The sequence below is a fragment of the Agelaius phoeniceus genome, chromosome 28, assembly GCF_051311805.1.
Source record: "Agelaius phoeniceus isolate bAgePho1 chromosome 28, bAgePho1.hap1, whole genome shotgun sequence".
Lineage (NCBI taxonomy): Eukaryota > Metazoa > Chordata > Aves > Passeriformes > Icteridae > Agelaius > Agelaius phoeniceus.
Window position 1 is genome coordinate 3,450,142 of NC_135292.1, and position 15,989 is coordinate 3,466,130.

Sequence of the window (15,989 nt, forward strand, 5' to 3'; positions counted from 1 at the left end):
GCCGGTGTCCAAGGCCCCTTTGTGACACGTGGGAAATAGAAGCTTGCCCGGCTGCTGGCAACACGCAACGGGGCACAACGGGACAGAGCGGTGCCGTGAGGAGCCCCCGCACAGCGCACTCGCTCCCGTCTGACCCGGAGCTTCTCCGCGGGGCTGTTCCTGCAGCTGAGCTCGAGGCCAGAGCACAGCACTCGCTGACCCGTGGCCTTCCTGAGGCTTCTATTCTGCAGCTGCCCTCAAGGGCAGAGCGTGGGACTTGGTGCCCCGGAGCTTTCCCAAGGCATCTCTCCTGCAAGTAGCTCCAGGCACAGCCATGGAGCAGAGAGCCCCGAGAGTGCCCAAGCTGGCCTGGGTGGAGGAGGAGGAGGAGGAAGAAGAAGGCCCTGGAGCTGCCCCAGCACAGGAGACAGAAGAGGTGGTGCCGTTCCATCCACCACAGGAGGGTGAGTGGCAGAGCTGGGCTGCAGGGCTGGAGCCTGTGCCAATTGGCGCCATGCCATGCCATGCCATGCCATGCCATGCCATGCCCTGCCATGCCATCCCCTGGGGAAATGCCCACAGACAGGATGGAAGAGGGGCCGCGCAGACACCCCGCAGTGGCCGTGCTCCATCCCCTGGGGCATCCCGGGGCTCTCCCTGCCTGGGCAGTGCAGGGCTGGGCTCTGTTCTCCGGCCTCTCCCGCAGCCCCTCAGCTCTGGCTGCGCTCGCTCTTTGCCAGGTGCAGCCAAGGACCAGACTCAAGAGCCGGAGCCCACCCCTGGCCTGTTCCGCAGAGCAGCGCAGGTACCTGCGGCCGTCCCCACCTGGGCCGGGCCTGCTGGCACTGCCCGGCCGAGCCCCGCGCTTGGAGCAGGCCATGGAATGTCCCTCTCTTCCCGCCCTTCCTTCTGCTGCAGGCACTGCGGAGGCTCCTGCGCCTTGGCCGCACAAAGACCGGCGGCACCGGCACCGAGGGCACGGCCCAGCCCGACCCCAGGCCCGGCGAGCTGCGGGCAGAGGCTGCTGCCAGCTCAGCATCCTCGGAGCTCACAGCAGCCTCTGAGCAGGACACGGCCCAGAGCAGGGCGGAGGCTGACACGGCCCTGACTGAGGGCACGGCCAGCACCCACACCCAGGCTCAGGGCGTGCCAGAGACTCAGACCATGCCCACACTGACTGTGACTCCTGCAGCCACTCTGGAGGTTTTCCAGAAGGGAGCTGCTTCTCCACAGCAGGTAAGCAGCCTGGGGCCAGGGCTGAAGGCCTCCCAGGGTCATGTGGCCTCTCAAGCCACGTCCCCTGGACCCCCTCAGCCTTTGAGGCCATCACAGTGGGCTGGGAAGGCAAGCACTTCTTGGGGGAAGCTGGGCAATTGCTCCCTTGGACAGCACTCCAAGTCTCCCCCATGCCGCCTCCTCCAGGTGTTAGCCAGGGTCAGGGACATTCTCCAGAGACTGGCGTCCTGTGTCACCGTGGACGCCAGGCTGCAAATGGAGATTCTGAGCCTGACGGAAGAACACCCTGCTCAAGTGGTGATGAGCCTCCTGTGCTGTGCCCCGACGTGTGACAGGTACAGGGCACAACTGCCTCGAGAGCTCGGTGCTCCCTGGCCCGTAGGGCCCCTGGCCCTGTCCAGCCTGTCCAGCGGGCTCTGCCAGACAGGTGGAGAGCTGCGGGAGCCTAGGGCCCCTCTGTTTCCTGAGCCTCTGCCATGCTCCCTCCCTGCCCCTCAGGGCACCGGGGCTCTGTCCCCCGGCCCCATGCAGCCGCACGGGGCACGGTGCTGACGCACAGCTCTGCTCCCACAGAGCCGCCACGCTGATGTGGAGAGCCATGGGCACGTCGGGAGTGGCCGCCCAGGAGGTGCTTCCAGCGCTGCTCTCTGCCATGGAGGAGCAGCCGCCCTATGGCAGCTTCTCCTGCGGGGACAACAAGGCCGTCTTTGCCCTGGCTGTGAGTTTCTGGAGCTGGCCTTTGCGCGCCCTCCCGGTCGCCTCCCCAGCAGCTCTCCCTGCTCTCCCCAGCCTGCAGCTCCCTGCCTGGGCTCAAAGCCGGCCTAGGGGCTGCAAGCCGTGTGCTTCATGGACACCCTGGCACTGAGTGCTGCCTCGGGCTGCTTTGTCTCTTGCAGGCCACTCTGGTGCTGTGGAGGATTGCCCCCATGTCCGAGTGGCACTATGCCATTCTGCTTCATTCTCCCCAACTGTTTGTGGCTCTGTTCTGGCAAATTGTCACCACCACAGGGCAGATGCCAGGGGACATTGAGACCTGGAGCTTCTGGAGGGCGTGCCGGGAGGAACACGGCCTTCCCTGCCACCCCAACAGGTGCCAGTCGCCCCATCCTTCCCACGTCCTCGTGGCCAGGGCCAGCGCTCCCAGAGTGACCTGGCCTTTGCTCGGCACGCAGGTTTGCAGCGCAGACCATGAAGGCTCTGCTCTCCCGCCTGGGCTTTGGCAAGAATCTGCTGGCTTTGGAGCAAAAGCAGCTCTGGGACACCCTGCTCTGTGCCAACACCCAGCACTATGCAGCGGGTCTGCTGGCCAGGTGAGATCCCTTACTCCTGCCACCACTGCCAGCGTTTGTGCCCCCTGCCCAGAGTGCCCCACACAGTCCCCGGGGTTGTCAGTGAGAGGGCCTTGTCAGCGAGGGAGGGCCGAGCAGACTGGAAAAGGCTGGGAGAGGAGGATGCCCAGGAGCAGCTGCCTCCCAAGGGGCCCATGTGCCCTTGCAGAGTGCTGGGGAAAGATCAGACCTCTGTGAGTCAGAGAGAGGTTTGCCTGCCCGGCTCAGGGCCTTGGTGCCTTTTTCCCCTGGCAGGGAGATGCACCGTGGCTTGAGCCCCTTGTGTCCCTACATGGCCTCGCACCTGCTCAGCCTGCTGATGGGGAAGCAGCGCCGCTGGCATCTGCCCGCCCTGGCGTTCCTTGTGGAGGTGAGCCGGGTGTGCAGCGCTGCCTGGCTGAGCTGCCTCCCAGCTCTCTGCCCTCTGGGAGCCGCAGCCGCCTGGGACGGTGCCCGCGCCCTGTGCTGCTGCTGCTGCTGCTGCTGCTGCTGCTGCTGCTGCCTGGGCCCAGCCCTGTGCGGCTCCGGGCTCCTGCCGGCCGGCTCCCCCATCACTGGCCTGTGCCTTTCAGCTCCTCGAGTGCCTGGACTTGAGCAAACACGGTCCCAGTGCCCTGCTGGTGGTATCCAGGCACCTGCCCAGCCAGTGCAGGGACAGGCTGCGCCTGGCGCTCAGAGGCCTCGTGGTGCTCAGCAAGGAGCCCTCGCTGGTGAGAAGGGGGCAGTGCCTGAAGCCCCGCTGGCAGCATGGGACTGGGCAATGCAGACCTCTGGGCTTGGCTGGCCTTTGGCAGCAGAGGCAGCTGCTCCCAGCTCTCCTGCCTCCCGCCTCAGCTGCCCCAGTGCCCCAAGCAGCTGTTGGTGCTGCGGCCATTCACGGCTTCACAGCACAGCCTGGTCCTGCACACAGGGAGAAGGAATACGTGGCCTCTATCAACACCTGGTGCAGCAGCTGGATGATCCAGATGCAGAGGTGGTCTGGATGAGCCTCTGTGTGCTCACACATATACTCCAGGACAAAGACCTCCTGCTACCCTTCACCGCCCTGAAGCTGGCTGAGCCCCTCCTGCCACACTTTGAGAACGTAAGGCTCTGTGCCCCAGCCAAGGGCACTGGATGCTACCTGGAAACTTTGTGCCCTGTGCAGTTCTGGGCCTTTGCCCCAACGGGCCTGGAGTAGTTGGTGCTTAGGACTTTTCCTTTCCTTCCAGGACAACAGCCACGTGCAGCTGCTCTCCATTCAGCTCTTCTGCAAGGTGATGGAGCTGGTAGTGGAAGAGGGGGAAGAGCTTCTCACAACAGTCGTGAACCAGAGCCTGCTCCCTCTATTCTTGCGCTGGCACGATGAGAACCTGCAGGTGGCCAAGGTGAGGTTTTCTGTGACGCTGCCGCATCCCTGGCAGGGGGCTCGGCCGCCTCCTGCCCCGGCGCCTGGCGGGCTCCAGCCTCCCCTGGCCTTGGTGCAGGGACACGGGTCCCGTGCCCTGGGCTCTGGTGCCACCTGCGGCTCTCTGCCGCTCTCCAGGCCTCCGGCCAAGCCCTGCTTTGTGCGGCACGCTTCCTGAGGAGGAGGGACCTGGAGGAGCTGCTGACGAAGGAGCGGCGGACGAAGTTCGCCGAGAGCCTGGTAAGGCCAGCCCGGGAGCCCGAGCCCTGCCCCCGGTGCTCGGTGCGGGGCGCTGGCAGCTGTGGCCCTGCCCGGCGCCGCAGCCGGGCCCGCCAGCCTGCGCCGCCCCCGCTGCTCCCTGCCCCGGGCCGTGCGGGCCGGCTCGGCCGCTGCTGGGCGCAGGGAGCGCCCGGCCGAGGGGCAGAGCCCGTGCCGAGCCTTCCCTGCCGGCGCTCCCCGCAGCTGCTGCAGGACGAGAGCCGAGCGGCCGAGCAGCTGCGCTGGGCCCTGCCGCGCCTGCGGAGCCCACAGAGGCCCCTGCGAGAGGCGGCCGTCCGGTTCATCGGTGAGCCCCGAGCCCGGCGTCCCTCCCTGCCCCTGGCCCGGCTGCTGCCCCGGCTACAGCGGGAGCCGCGCCCGGGCCGCCGCAGCCCCGGCCGCCCTCGGCGCTGCCGCCGCCCTCCCGCAGCCGAGCCCTCGGGCGGCAGCGTGCGGCAGGGGCCGGCAGGAGCCCTGCCCGGGCCGGAGGGCGTGCGGCCGCAGGGCTGGCAGCGCCCGTGCCGGGCAGCTGTGCCGCCTGGCGCCGCCACGGGCTCTGTCTTGCCAGGGCTGGCCGGAGTGCTCATGATGGGGCAGAAGGAGGAGCTCCAGGTCCTCACTGAGGGTGAGTCAGGGCAGCCGCGTGGCAGCGAGCACCACCGGGGGCAGCTGCACATCCCGGCCCCGCAGCTACAATCCGTGCCCGGGCTGCGGAGGGCTCTGCTCCCCGTGCGGACCAGGGGCGGCGGGGGCAGAGCCCAGAGAGCTGTCAGGGAAACGTGGGCGATCCGTGGCCAGCACCTTCCGGCCCAAGCCCTTGTCTGCCGCTCCCTCCTGTCCATGGCAAGAGCCGGCTGGGATGGCCCTGGCAGGAGGCTTTCCTTGGATTCCCTCAATCTGGCCTCTGACCGTGCCTCTGTTCCTCTTTCTTCCAGCTCTTCAAGCCCTGAAGGAAGATGAGAGCCCATCGTGCATGAGCAAACTGCTTCAGATGACCTTTGAAAGAAGATCTACAGGACTTTGTTGGTCTGCTGGATCAGATGTACCGGCGTCCATCGGCGATTTCCAGTGCCCATTGAAGATGGGAGTGAGATGAGGGATTACATTTTGTTCGTCACGAAAAAGAGACCAGTGTGTTACAAGAGTTGTCTGCTGACTATTTCTGTACTACTTCATGAGATATGAGCCACAAGGATACCAGGGAAGGGGTTGCAGGAGCCCACACATAGTCCCACCCAGCAAATGGTACAAACAGATAACTCACAGAAATAACGACCAGGGAAAAGCTGGGGAAAGGGCAGGGGCAGATTAACACCCAGCAGGGAAACCTTTCCCGCTGACAAATGGTACAAGCAGATAACTCACAGAGATAACGACCAGGGAAAAGCTGGGGAAGGGGCAGGGGCAGATAAACAGTCTGCAAGGCAGGACATTTGCTTGCTTGATAGGGCACATATTGCGTTAATCATAAGATTTTGGTAATTTTCCACGGAGAAGTCACCAAATAAAGACACAGGGTGAAGAAGACACAGCTGAGGAGGACTCCGCAGCCTTTTATCACCGACCACCAGGAGACAGAAGGATGACCACCTAGCAACAACCAGCACAGGCGCAGAGAACTCCGAGATAACATGGACTCCTGAAGGATGGAGAGGATAAAAGGACTGAATCAGAAACTAGTTGGTGCGGCAGTAGTGGAGCGGAGACTCCCCTGTCGCCCAGCGCTGAGCCTTTGCTTACGTAGTATAACTGCTTCCATAATTAATAAATTCTTTGATTGGAAATTACTCGTTTTGAGTCAATTTTATAACAGGGAGCACCTGCAGAGCAGGATGGACCAGCTGGAGCTCCAGGCACAGCTCTGGCTGCTCAGAGCTGAGCCCGTGGCAAGCTCCAGGAGCTCCTGCCATCTCTCTCCCTGTTGGCAGCTCCCTCCCTGCAGCCCTCAGGCCCTGCCCATCCCCTTTTCTGCCTCCCAGCCCGGGGAGGCGCAGGGCCCTGCTGCCGTTCCCCTGCGCGCTGCCTTCTGGGCACGGACAGAGAGGAGCAAGGGCAGCTCAGGCTGCAGAGGTCCCTGTGCCGCTGCTCCGGGGGCCATTCCCAGCCAATCAGAGCATTTGTCGCTGATGGCTCTCAGTGTCCAGGAGCGGAATTTGGGGCGGGGGCGGTGACCCCGGCGATGGGGATGGGGCGTGCGGGGGCAGCTGGGGCCGCACTGGTGGCACTGGGGGCGCTGGGAGCCCCCCCGGCCGCGGGGGGAGCGGGGGGCGCGGGGAGAAGGGGGGGCGGGGGGACCCCAAATTCAACCAAAGGGGGGTCGGGACCCCCAAAGGGAGCAGGAGGGGCCTGGAACCCCCAAAACCAAGCACGGGGGAGGGGATTGGGGACTGGGGGAACGATGGGGAAGGGGTGGGAGAGTGGAGAAAAGAGGGGAATATGGAATATAAAAATCTCAAGTCTTCTTTACAATACTCCAACTATGATTCAACCCAAACAAACAACTACTACTATAATATTACCAATGCATATAAATAAACAAATTATATATCAAGAAATACCTTTTGAAAGTTTTAACTCAATAACTAATATACTTTAGATAAAAAAATCTAAAAAACTAACATGCAATCTAACACACCTTAGTTAAAAATTCATATTACAAATATACTAAACACAAAACCAAACACCACTATAATTTCTCAAACATTTTAAACAAACAATTAAACTTTAATAATATTCTTTAGTACTCTTAAAATATTAACATTATTTTTAAAAATTTAATTGTGTGTGGGTGGTTTTATTTGGATATTGATTTTTGGATTGTTTGCGTTAGATGATTTTAAAAAGGAATTAAATCAGCTGAGAAGGTGGCACTCTGCAAACAGAACTGACTGAAAATGAACGGGACAGAAATCAGTAAGTCTGAGAGTTTTATTTGCTATCAAATACATCCCACACACCCAGCCCCACACAATCCCCATCCCATTGCTCCAAAAAGGGATCACACTTCTGCCTGTCTCCTCCCAAACCCATCTAAGCCTGGTGGCTCTGGAATCGAGTGGGTTTGGCATGGAATTGAGGTTTTCTGAGGTGGGAATGAGCTCTTTTGGGGTAATATTGAGCTGTTTTCAGTGGGATTAGGGTTGTTTTGAGGTGACAGATCCATCCCTCTTGGCTTTTGGAGTGCAAAGACATGGAGAAGAGAGAAACATTATGGTGAAAAAAAAAGGAAAACAAGACACGTGTGTTCCTAACATGGACCACGGGGACTGTGGCTCACCAGGGCTGTGCCCAAAGTGCCTCCTCCAGTGGGGGATGGAGCTGCAGCAGTGCACGAAGCTCTTCCCGCACTCGGGGCACTCGCAGGGCTTCCCTTACCGGTGCCTCCGTTGGTGTCGGATCAAGTTAGAGCTGCAAGAGAAGCTCTTCCCACACTGGGGACATTTGTAGGGCCTCTCCCCAGTGTGGATGAGCTGGTGCATGATGAGGTGGGAGTTGTGCTTGAATCCCTTCCCACAGCTGGGGCAGCGGAATGGCCTCTCCTCTGTGTGAATCCGATAGTGCAGGAGGAGATTGGAGCTGGTCTGAAACCTCTTCCTGCATTTATCACACTCGTAGGGCTTCTCCCCAGTGTGGATGCGCCGGTGCTTGACAAGGGTGGAGTTGTTCTTGAATCCCTTCCCGCAGTCGGGGCATTGGAAGGGCCTCTCCTCTGTGTGACTCTGATAGTGCCGGAGGAGATGGAAGCTGGTCAGAAACCTCTTCCTGCATTTATCACACTCGTAGGGCCTCTCCCCTGTGTGGGTCATCTGGTGCCTGATTAGGTCAGATCTCTGGCTGAAGCGCATCTCACACTCCCCACACTCGTAGGGTCTCTCTCCAGTGTGGGTCCTCTGGTGCTTTATAAGGTCAGAGCTCCTCCTGAAGGCCTTCCCACACTCCCCACACTCGTAGGGCCGTTCCACAGTGTGGATCCTCTGGTGCCTGATCAGGTTGGAGCTCAGGCTGAAGCTCTTCCCACACTCCACGCACACATAGGGCCGCTCCCCAGTGTGGATCCTCTGATGCTGGAACAGGTTCCCTTTGTGTCCAAAGCTCTTCCCACATTCCACACATTGGTAGGGCCGTTCCCCAGTGTGGATGCGCCGGTGCTTCACGAGGGTGGAGTTGCGTTGGAATCTCATCCCACAGTCGGGGCAGTGGAAGGGCCTCTCCTCTGTGTGATTCTGATAGTGTCGGAGGAGATGGGAGCTGGTCTGAAACCTCTTCCCACACTCCCCACACTCGTAGGGCCGTTCCCCAGTGTGGATCCTCTGGTGCCTGATCAGCTCAGAGTTCCACCTGAAGCTCTTCCCACACTCCACGCACGTGTGGGGCTTCTCCCCATCATGGAGCTGCTCATGGAGCACCAGCTCCGAGCTCTGCCTCCATCTCCGGCCGCCTTCCCGGCCCAGGCTGCCTCTTTCCCCCTCACATCCCCGCCATCTGCGTTTGCAGCCCCTCCTCGTGCGGCAGCTCCGGGCCTTTTCCTCCCCGTTGGCTTCCTGCACCGTGGAGCCGCTCAAAACGGCCTCTGCCACCAGGTTCTGCCGCGGGCATTTGTCCTCCCTGCTCTCCATGCTCAGCTCCTGCTCTGGGCGAGGAAGGACAAGGACAGCATGGGATTTGCCTCCGTGTCACAGGCAAGGGCAACGAGATCCCCCCAGGCCGTCTCTGGGGACGCACTGCCCCCTCTTGGCTCTCCCCATTTCGGGATGCCGGGGCTCTTTGGGCTCCGGGGCTCCCTTCTCCCCTCATTCTCTGCTCTGGGCTGCAGCGGCTCCAAGGAGTCCCCCCTGCCCCTCTCCAGGCTCTTGAGGCTCCCGCCAATGGCAGCGCTCCCCCCTCTCTGGGCTCCCCACTTTGGCCTCCTGGGGGACACAGGGCTCTGCTCCTCCAGGCTGCCTCTGCCGGCAGCCGCCACCGCCACCCCCCGATGTCCCCCCGAGGGGCCTTTTCCGCTCAGCCTTGGACTTCTTCATTCTCCAAACATCCCCCCAAAAACCCAACCCAGGGACCCCCCGGGATATCTGGGCCGGGCTCCCCCTCCCCGCTCACCTGTGCCATGGGGGGGGCGATGATCCCACAGGTGGGGGCTGCGAATTCAGGCAGGGCTCAAGACCACGTGGTTCCTGCAGCTCAGCCTTGATCCACCTTTGTCCCTCCTCTTCCTCTTCCTCCCGCTCCTCCTCTGTCCTATCTCCACCTCCCTCTCCTCCTCCCCCCAACCCCGCCTCCTTCACTGCTCTTTCTCCTCCTGCTCCTCCTCTTCCATCCCCCCTCCTCCTCCTCCCCTGTCTTATCCCCACCTCCTGCTCCTCTTCCATCCCGCCCCTTCCATTCCTTCTCCACCTCCTCCCCCCTTACCCCACCTCCTCCTCCCCCTCCATCCCTGCCCTTCCCTCCCTCCTCCTCCTCCCCCAGCAGCAGCCACACCCTCGGTGCCCCGTTCCCGCAGCCCTCGCAGCCCGCGGCAGCAGCGGCCATGGAGCCGGGCCAGGTCGGCATGGGCAGCGCGGGGCTCTCGGCTGCTCCCAGCCGCTGCGGGCGGGGGGAACCCGGCCCGGGCCAAAGGAGAGGCAAACTGGGCAAACTGGGGGCAGATCACAAAGCTAAGGATGCAGCAGAAAATGGAGCTGAAAGAGTTATGTTAATATTCACTCCAAACGAGGAAGAACTGCAAATTCCAAAGTTTAGGGAAGCCGAGAAAAAAGAATTAAACAAGATAGGAAATGAACAAGATAAATCAGGGAAATAGAAACTTCTACATGGAAGACAATTACTTAATAAAATGTGCTTACTAGGAAAATATTAGAAGACGTGCATCAGAAACCCCACTGGCGTACTCAAGCTTTGTGTGATCATTTTTTAAGGAATTTTGGGTGCACTGGGATTTTTGGTGTAGCGAAGCAAGTAACTGAAAGATGCTTAATTTGCCAAAGGATAAATAAAAAGGTGATGAGAAAAACAACATTAGGAGGTCATGAGTTAGCTCGCCGACCATTTCAAAATATCCAAGCAGAAGTTTAGATTTGTTAGGTTCTGGATTTATTTGGAAAAAAACCCATTTAATCTAGAAGAAAGAGAATATGCCATATGTTAGACAGGAGATTTTAGGAGAATAAAAATCTTTGAAGTATCAGAAACACCCGAGGAAAAAACCAAGAAAATAAAAAGGGGAAATGAAAGGGAGGGGAACAAGAGGAAAAGTCAGAAAGAGAGTGGGATCCTCTGCAGCTCTTGCCCCCTCCGTTGGCGGCCGAGGCGCCTGTCCCGGGTCCCGGCTCGCTGCCCGCCTCAGCTCCGCCTGCCCCGGTTTCCATCCCAGGTGCGGGCTCACTGCCCAGGGCAGCTCCACCTGCCCCGGCGCTGGCGGTGAATTTGTGTGCCCTGGCCCCACTGCCCGGCCCGCGGCCGCTCTGCCGGCCATGCTGGGCAAGATGGGGTTGCTCTGTCCTGCCGCGTGGGCCGAGGTCACCGCGCCGACCGCACCGAGGGCGGGTCCCAGCCATCCCATCCCCGGCTGCCCTGCCCGTGCCAGCTGCGCTGGGCAGCGCCGCCGCTGCTGCCGGGGTCTCCCACCTGCCTTTTCTCTGCTGGGAGCTGCCGGATCAGCCGCCATAAGCCATGTGGGGGCTGCCCACGCTCCGGCTCGGCCTCCACGGGAAGATCCCCCTCTGGCCATTCCGGCAGCACACCCTGCCCACACTCCGACCGAGCCTCGGCGGGATATCCTCCCCTGACCCCTCCTGCTCTGAGTTACGTCCCCTTGGTAACCACAGCTCCTGCTGTTCAGGGAAAATCCCTCTCTCTACAGGAAGCACCTTATCGAAACACTAGGAGCTCAGTTAAAAGGCAGCCCTCTCCAAATTCTTTCCCAAAACACGGGAGAAAGGCTACAGAAGGTAAAAAAGTGAAAGAGTTAGATGAAGGGATTGCTCTATTGCCGTTAAGAGAGGTTCCCATGGCAGGGATGCGCTGCCCCGCCCCGCGGGAGCCACCGGCGCCCCTGCCGGCCGTGCCCGGAACTGCACCCAAGGGGAAAGCGCCGCGGCCGAAAGGCCGGGACCGGCTCCGGGCTCTGTTTGTTGTCACTGCCGGAGCTGTTGATACACACTACTATCATTATATTATACACACTAGTAAAGAACCGTTATTCCTAATCCCATATCTTTGCCTGAGAGCCCTTTGATTTCACTATCCTAAAAATTAAGAGGGAGGGGGTTTGCATTCTCCATTCCAAGAGAGGCTTTTTCTGCCTTCCCAAGCAGACGCCTGTCTTGTAAAGCAAGACAAGCACCCACAGGCACTGAGGGGGGCTGCAGGAGGGGCAGAAGAAGGCCCTGCAGCACTTGGGCACAAAGGCCCAGCAGGTGAATGCAAGAAGGGAGCAGCAAAAGGCCAAGCTGAAGGCAAAGGCCAGGGCAGAGCTCCTACAGCCCCTGAGGGATCAGCCCCAGGGCCCAAGGGGGCCCCAGCACCCAGGGCACGGCTCGGCCACAAGCACCCGGCAGAGGCATTGCCCTCCTCGGCAGGGCACAGCCCACCCAAACAGCCCCTGGCAAGGAATCAGGGCTCCGGCTGCAGGGCACAAGGACACTGCAAGCAGAGACAGCAGCACCCTCAGGACCAGCAAGTCCAGCCCGTGATGGACATGGATTGGCAGGGCTGTCACAGCTCCCATCACACCAGGGACCCTCCACACTGGAGCCCTTGAGAACATTCAGGTGGGTCTGCATTGAGAGGAGGCATTTCCTGATGGACACAGGGGCCTCTCAATCTGCTCTGAATCTTAGACCTAAAGGGGAAAATAGTAAAGGAATATTTTAATTTTTAAGGGAATGAGTGGGAAAGATGAGCAGGTATGATTTGTTCAACCACTATTAGAAGCTGTGGGGGATAGGTTTGAAATAAATGAATTTCTTTTTCTTCCTCCTGTGATTGTAATTAACTAGGAAAGAGGTTGAGAGCTGGATTTTAATACTGTAAAAAGGGATACAGAGGCTAGTTCTGTTGTACCTCTGTGTCAAAAGTCTGACAAGGCCTATGCTGAAGTGAACCCAGAAGTGTGGGCAGCCCCAGGGAAATACAGAAAATTAGATATGGAGCCTCTACAAATTAAAGCAACCAGGACAAGCAATACCCTGTTCCAAGAGAGGGAAGGAAGGGCTCACAGCCTGGTATTGAGTCCCTGTTAAAGGCAGGGCTTTTGGAGCCAAGGATGTCTCCCTACAACACTCCTATCTTGCCAGTCAACAAACTGGATGGATGGACACAAGGAGGAAACACAGAATTTTCAAGTGTTAAAATTAAGATTAACTGAGGCGAGTGGCCTGGGCCTTCCAGACAGGGAAAAAGAATTTGAATTATAGGTGGACGTTAAACAGGGTCTTGCCAAAGGAATTCTTGTGCTAAAATGTTTAACCCAGTGGCCAGAGAGCAGCCTCATTGTCTGCAGAATTGTGCAGCCACAGCTTCCGTGGGAGCAGAGGCTGAAAACTGATGACAACAGGAGGATCTCCTAGAGTTCAAGTCTGGCATCAAGTTAAAGCTTTGACAACCAAAAGAGCCTCTAAATGGATGAGCAGGGCTCGGTGATTACAGTATGAAACTTGTTCAGTGGCACAGGAGGATTCAGAACTGAGGACAGGGCAAGGGTTTAACCCAGCCTCCTGTTTGAACAGCCTGGAGAGGGGCTGGCAAGGAACCCAGGACTGCACTCAAGGGACAGAGCTCCCGAGCCAGGCTGGGAGAGATTGATGGGACATTCCCTGGCCTGAGGGAGACAATGTGTTTGTGGATGGCTCTGCAAGGGCAGCAGAAGGGAAAAGAGCTACAAGACAGGCTGTTATTAAGGAAGGGGAATCAGACAAAGCGCAGGTCACCGCCCCATGCTCAGCTCAACCCGCGGAGCTGTGGGTGCTTGTAAGAGCCTGGCACTGAAATGCCCTGAGCAGGAAGGCTTCAAAATCTTCTGCTGACACCATGGCACCTAACAGGGGGGCAAAAGCAATTCTGACTGCTTCAGCAAGCACTGGATCACTTATTAACCTATTTCTAAAACAAATAATTCAAAGATAATGGATTGTGGAAGCAATAGATTCAGATGGGGAACTCATTTTACAGGAAAGACCCTTCAGGGGGTTATGGCAGCTTTAGGAATACAATGGGACCTCCATAACCCCTGGCAAGCCCAGAGCTCGGGTTGGGTAGAAAGAATGAATGGGGAAATAAAGAAACACCTTTGGAAGCCGGAGATGGAAACCAAGATGCCATGGGTACAGCTTTTGCCATTGGCTTTGGCAAGAAAAAGAGCCAGACCCAAGGCAGATATTCAATTATCTCCCTTGGAATTCATGTCTGGAATTCCTTACCTGGGCAATTCTCCACCTAGTGCAGGGTAGAAATAAGGGATGTAAATTTAAGGCAGGCTGTAGCCAGGATCCTGTCTCCTGTGGAATCTCTCCCCCAGGAAGCTGGGCTGGCACAGAGCCTGCCCTGGGACTTTGCTGTTGCCAACACCCAGCCAGGCCATCGGCTCCTGCCTAAGGAGTGCAAAGCAGCACCACTGGTGGCCAAGGGGCCCACGCCAAGTGTCCCTGAGGCCAGAAACAGCCGCCAGCACAGCTGAGCACGGGGGGACCCCTCAGCCTGGCCTCGGGGGCTCTGAAGCCCCGGAGATTTGCACTTCCCGCCTGCAGCAGGACCATGGGAGCCGCCCTGAGCCTGCCCTGAAGGCAACGCAGCAGCAGCCAGGGCTCCACAGCGGGCCAAGCCCCTGGGCCTGCCCACAGATCCTCTGCTCAAACCCTCGGGAATCCTGGCCACCCTCCCCTGGCACCTCCAGCCACTGCGGCCAAGCCTCGCTGCCGCTGCTGCAGCTCCAGCGCTGGCTGGGCCTGCACTGCCACAGCTGCTGGGGAGCACCGCGGCACAATTCCACCCTGGGGCTCACTCACACCCACACTCTGGGCTGCCTGCGACTGCATTGCTGCAAAATGTACCCATCCTGGTTCTTTTAAATCTTATTTCTCTGCTCAGAAAGGTTTCTCTACTCAAAGGTTTGCCTTTGGGAAAGAAATTTTAAAGGTTTTATTTAAGGGGTTCCCAGTCTGTTCGGATGTTAAACTCATCTCCACCACTCAATGGAGATGAGTTTAACATCCGAACAGACTGGGAATAGCCCAAAAGACACCCACAGAGATAAGGACCAGCAACAAAACATCAACGCCCCGCAGCAAACAGCAACCAACAGCTACCCCAGACACTGCCCCCGCACAGCTGGAGACACCTGGTCTGGAAAAGGCTGAGAAGGAAATCCAGGAGTGTGGGCGGAATTCACAGCAGAGGGGAAGAAATCCAAGTCTAATAGGAAACCAAACACTAAAAACTTACACGACTTGGAAGCAATGAACATTAAAGCAGTGGATTTAGATTGGTTCAGACTACGTAAAGTTTAGGAAAAATCGAGTAAAACTGACATGTCATGGAATGATGTTTTCTCCACAGCCGGGCTATGTGTGGATGAAAGTATTTCTGTTGCACATCCTGGCCAGAACCAAGTAATGCCTTGACTCTCTCACACTAAAGAGATTCTTGGAGAGTTTTTGTTTTCCCTACAGTTTCAGTGATAAGATTACAACATGAGAAACATTTTTTATAATAATCCTACTTTATATTGTCAGGTAGGTTTGGGACAGAAGGGTGAGAATCAATTTTTGGTCTGGGTTTTTCCATGTTCGCCTTTATGTTGCATTTTGCAAAATTGAAGAGCTTTAACCGTGATACTTTTAACTCTTAAATAGTTAATACTTTTTTTAAAAAAAGCAGTGTGAAGCTGCAAAGGGAAACAGCAAATGGAGAATGTGGGGAAAACTTTACTATAAATAAATGGGGGGGAATTGAGATGAGGGACTACATTTTGTTCGTCACAAAAAAGAGACCAGTGTGTTACAAGAGTTGTCTGCTGACTATTTCTGTACTACTTCATGAGATATGAGCCACAAGGATACCAGGGCAGGGGTTGCAGGAGCCCACACATAGTCCCACCCAGCAAATGGTACAAACAGATAACTCACAGAAATAACGACCAGGGAAAGGCTGGGGAAAGGGCAGGGGCAGATTAACACCCAGCAGGGAAACCTTTCCCGCTGACAAATGGTACAAGCAGATAACTCACAGAGATAATGACCAGGGAAAAGCTGGGGAAGGGGCAGGGGCAGATAAACAGTCTGCAAGGCAGGATATTTGCTTGCTTAAGCTTGATAGGGCACAGTTTGCAAGGCAGGACATTTGCTTGCTTAAGCTTGATAGGGCACATATTGCGTTAATCATAAGATTTTGGTAATTTTCCACAGAGAAGTCACCAAATAAGGACATAGGGTGAAGAAGACGCGGCTGAGGAAGACTCCGCAGCCTTTATCACCCACCACCAGGAGACAGAAGGATGACCCCCTAGCAACAACCAGCACAGGCGCAGAGAACTCCGAGATAACATGGACTCCTGAAGGATGGAGAGGATAAAAGGACTGAATCAGAAACTAGTTGGTGCGGCAGTAGTGGAGCGGAGACTCCCCTGTCGCCCAGCGCTGAGCCTTTGCTTACGTAGTATAACTGCTTCCATAATTAATAAATTCTTTGATTGGAAATTACTCGTTTTGAGTCAATTTTATAACAGTTTGGTGCCGTGACTTGGATGAGAGTTTGGATTGGGTAAGATCTACCCAGAGTGGGGGGCGCCTCATCCAGTGCTTTCCGGGTGGCCC

The 15,989-nt window shown here is 57.5% G+C and overlaps 2 protein-coding genes across 2 annotated transcripts in view; one reads left to right on the top strand and one right to left on the bottom strand.

The window, feature by feature from the left end:
- LOC143696059 (uncharacterized) overlaps window positions 1-15,989 on the bottom strand; it is a 186,038-nt gene that overhangs the window by 37,010 nt on the left and 133,039 nt on the right. Inside the window, exons 4-5 of the mRNA XM_077191265.1 lie at window positions 8,449-8,532; window positions 8,048-8,364 (exon numbers count right to left, since the gene is read on the bottom strand). Coding sequence (XP_077047380.1) covers window positions 8,048-8,364; window positions 8,449-8,532 — 401 coding nt within the window. The remainder of the gene's footprint in view (window positions 1-8,047; window positions 8,365-8,448; window positions 8,533-15,989) is intronic.
- Window positions 3,526-5,284, top strand: LOC143696020 (uncharacterized). The gene is made up of 6 exons (XM_077191236.1): window positions 3,526-3,627; window positions 3,755-3,910; window positions 4,069-4,170; window positions 4,393-4,495; window positions 4,757-4,813; window positions 5,124-5,284. Exons 1-6 carry the CDS (start codon window positions 3,526-3,528, stop codon window positions 5,282-5,284), a joined length of 681 nt encoding a protein of 226 aa, XP_077047351.1.

Coding starts and splice junctions, on each gene's coding strand:
- LOC143696020 (XM_077191236.1), top strand. CDS start 3,526: ATGAGCCTCTGTGTGCTCACACATATACTCCAGGACAAAGACCTCCTG. Junction 3,911..4,068: donor AGAACCTGCAGGTGGCCAAG/GTGAGGTTTTCT, acceptor GCCGCTCTCCAG/GCCTCCGGCCAAGCCCTGCT. Junction 4,814..5,123: donor GCTCCAGGTCCTCACTGAGG/GTGAGTCAGGGC, acceptor TCTTTCTTCCAG/CTCTTCAAGCCCTGAAGGAA.